General features: G+C 43.9%; 1 protein-coding gene across 2 annotated transcripts in view; it reads right to left on the bottom strand.

Moving 5' to 3' along the window:
- Positions 1-14530, bottom strand: part of LOC120063029 (semaphorin-6A-like) — a 92429-nt gene that overhangs the window by 11573 nt on the left and 66326 nt on the right. Inside the window, exons 14-18 of one of the 2 annotated variants that reach the window (XM_039013139.1) lie at positions 13729-13869; positions 13485-13562; positions 11590-11648; positions 11017-11037; positions 8624-8779 (exon numbers count right to left, since the gene is read on the bottom strand). In XM_039013139.1, coding sequence (XP_038869067.1) covers positions 8624-8779; positions 11017-11037; positions 11590-11648; positions 13485-13562; positions 13729-13869 — 455 coding nt within the window. The remainder of the gene's footprint in view (positions 1-8623; positions 8780-11016; positions 11038-11589; positions 11649-13484; positions 13563-13728; positions 13870-14530) is intronic. The other variant, XM_039013140.1, reaches the window with a different exon arrangement.

Here is a 14530-nt window from a genome sequence, read left to right as displayed (position 1 = left end):
TGAAGATCCTGTACAACGCTGTGTACTCCTCCCTTCACAGATCAGTCAAACTGGCTCTAACCAGAATAGAAAGAGGAGTGGGAGGCCCCGATGCACAAATGAGCAAGAGGACAAGTACATTTGAGTGTCTGGTTTGAGAAACAGACGACTCACAAGTCCACAACTGGCAGCTTCATTAAATAGTCCCCGCAAAACACCAGTCTCAACGTCAACAGTGAAGAGGTGACTCCAGGATGCTGGCCTTATGGGGTATTGTTAGAAGACTAATTTGTTCTGAGATTTCTACAGTTGATTTTTATTTATCTTGGGGGAAGAGCATGCATACTCAAAGTGGCGCTGAACAAGAGCCCCTGCCTATGCCACCATTTGATTCTTATCCAGAAATGTGGAGGTTCTTGCCAGAAACCACATTTTAGGGTTCATTTTGGAGAGAACTTTTTTGTGCAACGCTCTCCTCTGTCAGATGGTTATCTAGCACACATTCAAGATAATTAACTTAGTCTTTTGCCGTGACTCTATGTCACCTATTACCACTTTAAAGTAAAGGGCTAATCTCAGTTTCACTTTGGACACGTTCAAGATGGACTCTGTTTTTCCAAGGTGGAGTGACAGATTATTGTCATATAACCATTTACTGACATTCATAAGTTCAGCATTGAGGGCTTTGTCAAACACATTTTTGTCTTTGTGGGAAATCAACAGTGCTGTCACGGCTCTCGTCATAATGAGGATCGGACCACAGCGCAGCGTGGTAAGTGTTCATGGTTTTTATTTGATCACAAAACACTCTAACAAAATAAACAAGAGGGAAAACCGAAACAGTTATGTAAGGTGCATAAACTATACAGAAAAAAACTACCCACAAAACACAGGTGGGAAAAAGGCTGCCTAAGTATGATTCCCAATCAGAGACAACGATAGACAACTGTCCCTGATTGGGTTGTGCCAGCTCTGCGCTCTAGACCTCCAGTACGCCTCCACAGTCCAGTACGTCCTGTGCCTCCTCTCCGCACTCGTCCTGAGGTGCGGGTCATCAGCCCGGTGCCACCGGTACCGTTCCCACGCATCAAGCCCCCAGTGGGTCTCCACAGTCCAGAGCTACCGGCGACAGTTCCCAGTCCAGAGCTTCAGGCGACAGTTCCCAGTCCAGAGCTTCCGGCGACGTTTCACAGTCCGGAACCTCCAACGACGGGCCACAGTCCGGAACCACCACACTCTTCCTAGAGCTGGCCGCGGGATCAAGATCCCGATGGTCCCTCTAACAGAGCTCCAGAGTTCCTCTGTGGAGATGGGAGAACTTTCCAGAAGGACAACCATCTCTGCAGCACTCCACCAATCAGGCCGTTATGGTAGAGTGGCCAGATAAAAGCCACTCCTCAGTAAAAGGCATATAATAGCCTGCTTGGAGTTTGCCAAAAGGCACCTAAAGGACTCTCAGACCATGAGAAACAAGATTCTCTGGTCTGATGAAACCAAGATTGAACTCTTTGGCCTGAATGCCAAACGTCAAGTCTGGAGGAAACCTGGCACTATCCCTACAGTGAAGCATGGTGGTGGCAGCATCATGCTGTGAGGAAGTTTTTTGGTGGCAGGGACTGGGAGACTAGTCAGGATGTCAAAGATGAACGGAGCAAAGTACAGAGAGATCATTGATGAAAACCTGCTCCAGAGCGCTCAGGACCTCAGACTGGGGCGAAGATTCACCTTCCAACAGGACAACAAACCTAATCACACAGCCAAGACAATGCAGGAGTGGCTTCAGGACAAGTCTCCGAATGTCCTTGAGTGGCCCAGCCAGAGCCCGGACTTGAACCCGATCGAACATCTCTGGAGAGATCTGAAAATAGCTGTGCAGCGACGCTCCCCATCCAACCTGACAGAGCTTGAGAGGATCTGCAGAGAAGAATGGGAGAAACTCCCCAAATACAGGTTGTCAAGCTTGTAGCGTCATACCCAAGAAGACTGGTGGCTGTAATCGCTGCCAAAGGTGCTTCAACAAAGTACTGTGTAAAGGGTCTGAATACTTATGTAAATGTAATACTTCAGTTTTTATACATTTGCAAACATTTCTAAAAACCTGTTTTTGCTTTGTCATTATGGGGTATTGTGTGTAGATTGATGAGAAAAAAAAGATTGAATACATTTTAGAATAAGGCTGTAACGTAACAAAATGTGGAAAAAGTCAAGGGGTCTGAATACTTTCCAAATGCACTGTATGTAACTTGGCCCGGGATAACCATAACTATTCCACTAGAAGGAGTGAAACTGACGTTGTTTCTTTTAAGATGTATTAGTGGTATGGGGAAAGAAACCTTTTTGTACTCAGCTACTATTCTTTGGAGTAGTCATCCAAGAATTTGAAACGTATAACCTCCATAGGCAGTTTGAAGTTCTCACTGAAAAAATGGCTAAATAGTAGCATGTCTCAAAAGTGAGTCGTATGACATGAGTGAGAAGAAAATTCCTTTGGATAGCATGATATGGTCTTTTCATGCCTATTGTGTATCATATTGTGATTGTATATTTTAGGGATTGATTATTGTATTTATTAGGGGTATATGTCCAGAGATGTTTATTAGGAAATGGACCTATACTAATTAGCTGATTTTATGAAACAAGCAACAATTTTGTCTGTCATTGTTTGTTGCCACTACCATTGCTGCCTAACCTTCTGGGTAAGTCTCTAAGAGCTTTCCACACCTGGATTGTACAACATTTGCCCATTATTCTTTTCAAAATACTTCAAGCTCTGTCAAATTGTTTGTTAATCATTGCTAGACAACCATTTTCAGGTCTCGCTATCGATTTTGAAGTATATTTTAAGTCAAAACTGTAACTCGGCCACTCAGGAACATTCACTTGTGTTTTAGGTTATTGTCCTGCTGAAAGGTGAATTCAACAACATTTTGAAAAAGTTACGGAATGTAAATACTTTCTGAAAGCACTGTAACAGGCAAAAAAGAAACATCTGAAACTAGATCTCCTACATACTGGTCTTGATGAGAAGAAAAAAAAAACTGTTGGGCGAGGTTCTCTTCTGCACTGTTCAACCAATCCAGTAAATGTGGAGGAGGAGTTAAGAAGGAGTGTCGCCTTGTTAACGTCCAAATGGAAAGAGTCTCTTTCCATTATCCTCTGAAAACCGGAACTTCCGGTTGTTAGGTACTCGGCCGAGGATACCAATGTACAGACCCTTTCGACATCCAAGCATACCCTCAAGACATGCTTTGTCCACCAAGAGCTAATGTAAGAGGGAACACTTGACCATAAACCAATTCATGATAGGAGTTGTTATGGGCAAATGGGCATATTGGATACTTCACTGAATTCATACACAATTACTGTACACCTATAGACAGTCAAATATGACTGTATTTACATATTCTCTCTGCTAAGCTACACAATATATGTTTATGTAACTCTTTAGTCGGAGGCTCGGAAAGGCTATCTCTCTAGTTCAGGGGTGTCAAACTCATTTTGCCCGTGAGCAGTATTCAGTCTTCACAGAGGTTCAGAGGGCCACACTGAAAATTCTTTACATTTCTTTGCTGTCAAAATTATCAAAAAAATTGTAATCTATAATTTTTTTTATTTTTTATAATCGATGCTCCCTGACTATCCAGCTTTCGTTTCGGAGATTCTTAGCGACCTGGAAAGAGTGAAGAGATGTAAGTCCAATCAAATTTCTTCAGTTTCCATTTGTTTTTAGTCCCAATTATTATTGTTTTAACCCCTCGCGGGCCGCATTGAATGGGCCTTGAGTTTGACACATGTGCTCTAGTTGAATGGGCATATATCCTTCTCTGTTGGCTGCGTTTACACAGGCAGCCCAATTTTTATATATTTGTTCCACTAATTGGTCTTTTGACCAATCACATCAGATCTTTTCACATCAGGCTTGGAGTCATGGCTACATCCACCTATGCACCTATAACGACTAATTTTGTCAAACAATTACAACTGAAAGACCACCGATTTATGATGAAGAACATTGTGCTCAAGCTAAGCATGTGAAGATCTATTCAGATCAAACGTATGCTGCGGAAATGATTCATTAATTTAATTGCAGTGCAATTTACGGTGTATAATTTAAAGAGAGCGACTTGGGTTTAAATGTAAGACCACCTTAGAAAAAGACAAAGAGGATGCAGAGGCACTGTACTGTATGTGGTCTCTGACGCAAAGGAAAAGGACAACCTAGCGGGGCAACATAATGCAAGCTAATTGGGAGAAAGGAAACCCGTGGCTTGAAGCCTGACATAAAAGGCGGAAGTGCGCAAAAGTAAAAGTAACACGTCAGATTATTTTTTCAGACTTCTGCAACCAATATTTCTGAGAAGTCTAAAGAAATGAAATATATAGCACCAGTCAAAAGTTTGGACACACCTACTCATTCAAGGGTTTTTCTTGATTTTTACTATTTTCTACATTGTAGAATAATAGTGAAAACATCAAAACCATGAAATAACACATATGGAATCATGCAGTAACCAAAAATGTGTTAAACAAATCAAAATAGATTTTAGATTTTAGATTCTTCAAAGTAGACACCCTTTGCCTTGATGACATCTTTGCACACTCTTCGCTCAAACAGCTTCACCTGGAATGCATTTCCAACAGTCTTGAAGGAGTTCCCACATATGCTGAGCACTTGTTGGCTGCTTTCCTTCACTCTGCAGTCCAACTCATCCCAAACCATCTCAATTGGGTTGTCAGGTGATTGTGGAGAACAGATCATCTGATGCAGCACTCCATCACTCTCCTTATTGATCAAATAGCCCTTACACAGCCTGGAGGTGTGTTGGGTCATTGTCCTGTTGAAAAACAAATGATAGTCCCACTAAGCACAAACCAGATGGGATGGTGTATCACTGCAGAATGCTGTGGTAGCCATGCTGGTTAAGTGTGCCTTGAATTGTAAATAAATCACAGACTGCATCACCAGAAAAGCACCCCCACACCATCACACCTCCTCCTCCATGCTTCACGGTGGGAACTACACATGTGGAGATCATCCGTTCACCTACTGTGCGCCTCACAAAGACATGGCGGTTGGAACCAAAAATCTCAAATGTGGACTCATCAGACCAAAGGATAGATTTCCACCGGTCTAATGTCCATTGCTTGTGTTTCTTGGTCCAAGCATTTATTTGGGCTGCAATTTCTGAGGCTGGTAAACTCTAATGAACTTATCCTCTACAGCAGAGGTAACTCTGGGTCTTTCTTTCCTGTGGCGGTCCTCATGAGAGCCAGTTTCATCATAGCGCTAGATGGTTTTTGCAACTGCACTTGAAGAAATGTCTTACAGTAATGATCGACTGTTGTTTCTCTTTGCTTATTTGAGCTGTTCTTGCCATAATATGGACTAGGTCTTTTACCAAATAAGGCTATCTTCTATATACCACCCCTACTTTGTCACAACACAACGGATTTGCAAGAAACACATTAAGAAGGAAAGAAATTCCACAAATTAACTTTTAACAGGGCACACCTGCTAATTGAAATGCATTCCAGGTAACCTGCTAATTGAAATGCATTCCACCTCATGAAGCTGGTTGAGAGAATGCCAAGCATTTGCAAAGCTGTCATCAAGGCGAAGGGTGGCTACTTTGAAAAATCTCAAATCTCAAATATATTTTTATTTATTTAACACGTTTTTGGTTAATACATGATTCAATATGTGTTATTTCATAGTTTTGATATCTTCACTATTATTCTAACATGTAGAAAATAAGTAAAATATAGAAAAACCCTTGAATAAGTAGGTGTGTCCAAACTTTGACTCGTACTGTATATAGACTCAATAGGAGATGGCATATCATTGTTTCTCCCAGTTCACCTAAATATTACATTGCAGTATATACAATCAGAGGCTTCCTGAGTAATTATGTTACTTAGACATTACAATACAGGAAATTAGATCGCTGAGCAGTGAGGACCTCATTTCTATTATTCCCTTTATTCAGAGTTTCCTAGTAGACTTTCCAGCCTGATAATGGTGAGTGTTCAAACTGAAATTACATCTTGGCACAGTAATTGGCACCGCTCCAAGGTTGTGCCCCTATCATGCCACTCTCCTTGGTACACAGGTGCCAGTCAACTGAAGCTGAAAATAACCGATCTAGATGCAACTTGCCCCTAACTTCATGGGGTTTTAAACAATACAACTCAAAAATGTATCCATGGAGGGATTAGAACAGTGACTGTGCAACAGACGACCAAGGCCACAGAGCGACGGGAGAGAATTCCTCCCTCCCTCCCTCCCTCCCTCCCTCCCTTCCCACCTTCCCCTCGCCCTGTCTGGATAGCTTTTGTAATGAACCCATAAATTGGAGAGACACACAGAGATGGCCACAGGTCGGCGGGGCAGAAAAGGGAGAGAGGGGGAGGACGGGACTCATTGCCTCAGACGGGGCAGGGGATAGATAGATAGATAGATCGATCGATAGATATAGATAGATATGACTTCAGTTGGCAGAGGGTAGGATGTTCTATAAATATGGTTAGTAATACATTTACACTACATAAGGTACAGCCTTGGAACATTCCATCTCGACAGATGAAAGGTCCTGTGGAAGGGAGACTGTTCACAATGGTAGCAGATGGTGGTGCGGGGAGAGGTAGGGGGGGAGGGAGGGTCGCGGGAGGGAGAGGTGGGATATCACACAGATAGATGAGCCCAGACACAACGGTGCTCAAATGTACTGGGACAGCAAACCAAGGAACATTGGTGCTCTTTTCTGGCAGAGGGTGAACTATTAAATATCCACAGTGCGGATACTCATTATTTTACCATTCTAATCATTCCAATGTGTTGCCCTAATACATATTGGTACTGTAATATTCATTAACAGATCCCACAAATGAGTGAGCTTCAAAATAGAAAGTTGGAATTTTATATCATTTTAATTGCAAGCAAAGATTAATCTGGGGGCTCAGAATTTGGGGAGTTATTACATCTGCAATATTTATAGTTTAATTTGTTTAATTAATGTCAATGCAACTACATTTAGTTCAAAACATCTGGTGATGAAGAATTCAGATTTCCCTATACTGTATGTACAGTATTCATGTTCATTTGGCTAAGATGGAGGTTTGATGACTCTATGGTTATGCTTTGAGACAGTGGCTGTCATACCCTATAACCTTAATGTGTTAGATTGGCACTCAGCACTATGTTTTCACAGTACATTTGGCACCTGGAGCTAGGAATGAGAAGAGAAGTGCACCTGCACATGGGAAAGAGGGATAAGGACATAAGGAGATGAGTACTGTCGAAAGTGGTGCTCAATTGCCATGCAGCGATGGTTTAAGCTGCATGAAGGCAAAACGGAGCTTAATACATCAAAGTAATCCAAGCAAGAACATAAATAGTCAAGCCAGAGTTTAAAAACCAAGCCATGCAAACAGTCACAGAACCAAAACAGACAATATCATCAGAGCTCACTTTCATAGCAAAAAAACCCAGCTAGAGCTGAAACTGAACTGATAATACAGAGACAAGCTGCAAAAGTGACGTTGAAAAGAAAATAGAAAAAAATACTGTGAGAAGCTTGAGTTTGAATGTGAGCCCTTGTTGCTGTTAACTAGGTTGCCATGATGAACGGGGCCAGCCAGGACCCAGGTAACAGCAACGAGGGTAGCAACACCATGCCGTATTCTCTGCCACCATTGTGTCTGTCTGGTCTGCCTACAGGTGTCTGCTTCCAGCTTCCAGAGAGGAAAGCGACAGGAGAGAGACGGCTAGCTCACTGAGCTTCACCTAGACTGCATCACCATTCTCCACCCTTCCAGTCTTTTCTCACAATTTCCATCATGGATGGTGACAATGACAATGGAGGAAACTCCCTCCAGTCAATATTTTCACCAATGCTTTCAAATCTGTGATGGGAAGTGCTCACTTCAGGAGAAGGGTGGAGAATTGTGACCCATCCCTACAGTACAACCCCAGAGACCTCACACACTGCCACGTACCAGAGAGAGAGAGAGAGATAGACTCCTCCTCCCTGATGACCTCGCCCTAACACACAGTCCTCTAGCTGTACTCCTCATTGGTACGTGTGTGTTTTGTGGATATCTATGAGGCCACCGGTCACCTCTAATCATCCTTATTGATGATCAATATCTACTCATGGTAACCACTCATCTAATAAGATGACTCAGGTAATGTACCAATGAGACATTACATTTGGTGTAATGGAACTTCTAATGGTTTTCCTGCTCTATTACAGTACATGACATTGATCATGCCAGTGTAATCATGGCTGTGTTTTCTCCCGGCATCTTTATGTGTCTGGGTTTAAAGTGACCTTGAGCCAGCTGGGATGTTAAGACAGCAAGAAAGGGCATTCAATGTCATGTCCCTGCACAAGATAAAACTGGGGCCATCTTCTTGGGGAAATAAATACAGTGAAATCTTCCTTTTTTTCCTGAAGCGTAATGGTCTGTGTATTACATCTCCTCAGGGACATTAGAGTCTTTGTTTAATAAATCTCTCTCTCCGGGGCGTGGCAATTTGTTCTCTCCTGACACTGTTTCAGTTCCGGGCTAGTCAGCTGGAAGCAGACACAGTAAATCTCATCCCTGCCACAGGAGAAATTGACTTTTCTATTCCAAGGCTTACCATTGGCATCCTGCTGGGTCTGAGAGGGCACTGCCATATAGGGGTCCCTGTTATCTGAGGGCATGGGGGTGTCCGCCTGCTCCACCATGCCGCCCCGACCCAGTGGTCCTCCTGCAGGGGGATGGGCCGTGGTGGGGAATGGGAGAGTGGGATGGCCTGCCGGACACAACACATGTTAACTCTCCTCACACTCTCTCTCTCACACAGATGTACATACGCACACATACGCACACACACACACTCGAGGAGCAGATGGGCTGTGCGAAGCTACAAGACAGTGTGCCTGCCTGCCTAGTGAGGCGACCCTGGACAACTGATTACTGGACCCTGTATCTCCAGGGAGCTGTGACCTTGCAGGAAGGGAGAGATAGAGAGTCTCTGAGGAGAGGAGAAACTTTCCTTTCCTCACTCACATGTCATGCTGCCGCTGGCAAGAACTGAACCACCTCTCACTCAATCACCTCAGGGAAGCATACCTTTGATATGAAGAGCAAGAAAAAGCCCTATACCTCCTTATAACAATCCTCCCTTCTCTTCACGTCCCAGGCTCTCCTCTACCCGTTACGTTTCAATGTCAATCTATCAGCTATATTTAGTAGAGCTCTTTGAAAAAGCTCTACTTCAAGACCATATTAATCATGAGGGGTAAGATATTAATGTCCTCTAACCTAAATTACCCTTCTGATTACACTCCTTAATGACACCCTGCACTGCTGGCTTATCGCAGGCCACAGTTAAAACAGGACTAAAACTAGACCCTACCATACACCGTTATTTTTCTATGCTGTATCAATATCAATATTCGTTCTACCTCCGCCTTAAGTTCCAGTCTGTATATTTTGGTGGCTCCTCTGACAATAAAACCATATAAATCACATTATCACATTACCATCTCCACGTCTCTCCTGTTTAGAGCAATAATTTGAGGCTACTCCCAGGCGGTGAGCGGCCATACTGTAATCAACAGCTCGTATGTTAATCAGGCCAGCTCACAGTAAACCATTTCAACACGCTTTCTCATGAGTGGTGGTTGTGGATAGAGAGGCTGGTGGGGGAGGGGGAGCGGTGGTAGGGGGCCGGGATTGTTGCTGTTGGTCTTCCATGCACAACAGCCCCGCAGCCTCCGTGTGGCAATCATTAACATGATTTATTTAACAATGCACCGTGGGCTGAGAGATTAGCGTGACAGGACTATTTTATAATTCATTTTCTACGGCCAGGGGAAGTGCAATTCAGCCTGATGACACACATACGGAGTCGGAGGATCAGCTCCTTGGAAAAGAAAATCCTAAACTGCCGACTTGTGCAGATATCTTTTTTATAAATTAATTAGAGGCAGTGGCTTGTCTGGGGAGGCATTTGCAGTTGCATTTAAATATTATATCAACAGTCTGTGTCGGAACCTGAAATGCTTGGGTTTGACTGCCTCAAAAACACAGTCAGACCTTGGGGAGAATAAACACACTACTGTTGAGCTGCATTGAAATAGCAAACGCTTTGTATTTGACCCGAAATCTGACAGGAAGAAATGGGGGAAATTGGGGAGAAACACAGGGGGTAGAAAAGAAGGAGTGTGGGGGGTATTTCTGGAATGACTTCAAATAATTGCTATTCTTGTCATTCCTTATGGGAGTGTGAATCTTGTACAGCTCAAGTGTGATGTGTGAGGTGCAATGGAAGACTGTGACATCGCTGCAGGCTAACCAAGACTTCATAAGCCTGCGGGGGGAAATGGTTTCGATCAACCAGCACCAAGAATCAAGCATAAACACACTCGATGGGTGTAAGTGTGGAATTTAATTGTGCAGTCCGTCTGCGTGTGTATTCATGTGGCTGTGGGTTTGTATGAAAAATGTCGCCGCTTCCTATGTTAGCCTTTGTCAACAACCCTCCATCTTTTCCCATGTGCCCTGATGAGTCTAGTCAACCACAGTGAACCTCGGAGGCCTTTTCTATTAACAACAAGATCCATCCAATTAGGGAATAAAAAGTCAGGACAAATCAATACTATTGCATTGCAGTCTAGGGATCTTTCACAGCAGAGCAGGCCAGGGCAGGAAGAGGGTGGAGGGGAGAGAAGGTCTGGACTCTGAACACTAGGGAGTGGATTTAGGGAGGGCGCTAGAAGCTACAGTACTACACGTTAAAACAGACTGGGGGAAAACAAAAGTAAACTGACCATAGCGAGCCCTTTCATGACCATGAGGACTGGACTGAACATCTACAGAAAGAAAAGGGAATGAATTCAATTAAAGCTCAGTTCGTTTAGTCACCTGTGAAATAGTGGGCAGGGCTTCATTTCGGCGAGAGCAAAGAATTGATAGAAGTGAAGGGCTGAAAATAAATAAGGTTGAGGGTAGGTATCATCTTGTTCATTTAGTGTGGTTACTTACCGTTGAGGGCCACAAACGTATCTGAAAAGTCAAAGGAAAGATGTGTTAATGTTTTCAAAGAGCAAAAGCTAAAGCTGCAAGATGAATGATACATTGGCATGATCATTCAATAGCTTTTCATTCACCTCTTTAAAGTAATTGAAGATCGTAACTGAAGATAGGCATTCTCATCCATTGTGATCTATAGTGCTTCTCTGGTTAAAGGATTGTGAAGTGTTTGTTTTCTTGTTTTCTGCTAATTAATTGGTATTAACCAGAAACTAACACAGAGCTATGTGCTCTACTCTAGTCTATACAAACAATTGTTGTGTAAGCCTCTTTAGTGATGTATTTTTTATTTTATTTAACCTTTATTTAACTAGGCATGGAGCTGTGTGTGTGTGTGTGTGTGTGTGTGTGTGTGTGTGTGTGTGTGTGTGTGTGTGTGTGTGTGTGTGTGTGTGTGTGTGTGTGTGTGTGTGTGTGTGTGTGTGTGTGTTTTCTGCTGTTTGTGGTGGGGTGAAAGACCTGTCCCTATCCTGTAGGACAGAGGCACATTGAGCCCAGATCAACAGAGGGAAGAGGCCTGCTTACTTTGGCAGTCTCCCAGTCCATCTGTGTTGCCATGCTCCACGTCCTGCTCGAAGGCCGATCTGCATAATTAACAGAGACATCATGGTAAAATACTGAGCACAGGCCTGGACAGATCTGGACTCACACAGGATGAGCACAGGCACAATCAGCCAGGAGGACAACCATACTGTCTACCATCACTATCGATATAGGTCTACGGTCCAATCATCTAATCACACGCATCGGGACCAGGGGCCAGGCCAATGAGGAGGAAGGAAGGTGGACACTAGGGCAGTGGAAGCTCTCGTGAAAGAGATGCCATTTTCTCCCAGCCATGCTCAGCTGAGACCCGCCTTTCCTGAAGGACCACCAACCATGCAGTGAAACAGAGCGGCCAACTGTCAGAGAGATTACAATCACGGATGACAGCCCACACTCCGTAAATCACTGCTCACAATCAGAACGTGGATCATGCTCTACACAGGCCAGTCTACAAGGCTTCAAACCAGAAGAAGGATCTTAATCAAATAATTTTGTCTGAAATGCAGAAAGAAGAAATGCACAACAAAATCCATCTCTTGGTATCTCCTAATCTGCTAATCTCCTAATCTGCTAATCTGATTTGTCTATCATAGACACATAGTCACGAACCAGACTCGCTAGATGCATGAACAAAACCTTAAAACCTTTCCAGACACATGCTGCATAGTTTTTAATCTGATCTCGATTTATCTAGCATTGGCTTTCTCAGGGAATACGCAAGAGGGAGGTGCAAGTGGGAACCTGTTATTATACTATAGTACAGGTGTTAGCATGGGGAGGAGTAGTCAACAGCAGAACCACATCACATGCAAGCTGGTCAGGGGGAATATGCAGGTGACGAGGGACCAATCTGTTTTCAGACATTAAAAGAGGCATCTTGACATGAAAGTGCTGGCAAATCATCCCCCAAGTCCAGATGGATGTGGAGAGGGAGAAAGATAGAGTGAGAGAGAAAGAGAGAGGGGGAAAGAGAGAGAGAAAGTGTGAGATTGGGGGTAAGAAAGAGGGGAGCGCGAGAGGGGAGAGAGAGAGAGAGAGAGAGAGAGAGAGAGAGAGAGAGAGAGAGAGAGAGAGAGAGAGAGAGAGAGAGAGAGAGAGAGAGAGAGAGAGAGAGAGAGAGAGAGAGAGAGAGAGAGAGAGAGAGAGAGAGAGAGAGAGAGAGAGAGAGAGACTCTCTCTCCAGGACCTGTTGGTATTAAGGCCTTTTGTTAAACACTGGGACGTGTCCGTCCAAATGCTATCAATAGCTCGCCACAAAACCAACAGATAATAGCTCTCGAAACCCCACTCACTCACTTAGAAATATTGTACAGTAAAAAGTGAGGTCATCTAACCTCCTAATGCCTCTGTCTACTCAATTTCCAAAGTGGAAACTCAATCAGAACAGTCGAGAGGCCCATGCTTTAGAAATAATAATAGGATATCGTAATGTAGCATGCAAGACCAATCATTTGGCTGGGATTAAATTCATTTAACATCAAAAGCTGTTCCTTTATTATGACTTCATCTGTAAAATTGGTTTCCACCCACAGAAACCTCATATGCTGTTTGTTCAAAATGCATCTAGTTCTGTGTCATAAATATAGCTACAAATTATGGTGACCATCAACCCCCTCCTCGCAAACCCATGACCCAGTCCCAGTCCCAGCCTCAGTGCCAGAGCAAATATCCCTTTCCTTCCATCAGCCTTTCCAATGGCCATTTCAGCTAGAAGAAAATATAGAGCACCACAAAAATGTGACTAATCATAGAAACTGCAACTGTATAGATAGAGTGAAGTCATTGAGGTCACCAGTCATCACATGGCACAGATCGTATTATGACTACTGTACATGAAATCGATAGTATGATAGTGAGAATGAGCAGGAACGTACTTTGGGTCGAGCACCACCTGTCTGCATGCTCCTTCGGACACCCAGCCGCAGTAGGGATCCCTGGAGGCAATACATGATCTGGAGGAAACACACCACAGACACACACAGCTCTCATCACAGCGTGTATCTTAACAGCCTTTCTTTTACTTTCCTGATGACTGATTAGTTATGACATTACAAATGCATTACAAAATCCCTGAATCTAAGAGAATGGATGGATGCAGGGTTTTATTTCTAAACCTACTTCTTGCATTTGCCATGCCTCTCACAGCGAGAGAGCGGCACCTTGACCACACAGGAGGTGAAGGCCACAAACAGAGAGTGGCCCTGGTTGTCGATCTGCATGCTGACGATACGTTTGTCGTCCACACCATCGATGCTGCACCTGGATGGGGAGTTAGAGTTAGCGGCAAGGCAGAGAGAGAGACAGACAGACAGATGGATGGCATGAGTTGTCAACACTAACAGAGCACTTAAAACAGCTCCAGTCTTTGTTGATAGGAGCTCAAAGCCCCACCCAAGCATCTTTGTCTGCGGGGTATAAGAGAGCCCCATGCTAATCCCCCTATGCAGAGCATCCATCTACCCCAGAGGAGGGATTTACCTCCAGCCCTGCATTAGAGCCCTCAATTAGAGCTTATAGTCCATCTACACTATGTAATGCGCGGTGGGCAAACCCAGATCCTGATCCAACCCAGCAAGTCACTTGCGCTATCCACTCAGGCCAGATGGTTGCGGGCCAGAGACTGCTCTGCCCATGCTACGAAGACAGGGGGGAGAGGGAAAGAGGGGGCTCGTACTTTATTCCACACCCACCCATGTCACGTGCCGCTACAATGTTGGATAACAAACGCCCGTCACCTTGAAAGCCCTGCCTTTCATCCCCGCTCACTGACTCTACCCCATCATCAGGCCATGTAAATATTTGCATTGGCAAGGCCCAGGCAGATTTTTCCCTCATTTACTTCCATTCCAAATATTCTAAAAGCCCCTTCATAATGTATTAAGGAGAGATCTCAGTCTGGCTTTAAAGACTAACACAGTCC

Source organism: Salvelinus namaycush, chromosome 18, assembly GCF_016432855.1.
Source record: "Salvelinus namaycush isolate Seneca chromosome 18, SaNama_1.0, whole genome shotgun sequence".
NCBI classification, from domain to species: domain Eukaryota; kingdom Metazoa; phylum Chordata; class Actinopteri; order Salmoniformes; family Salmonidae; genus Salvelinus; species Salvelinus namaycush.
This window is presented reverse-complemented; position numbering and strand designations above follow the sequence as displayed.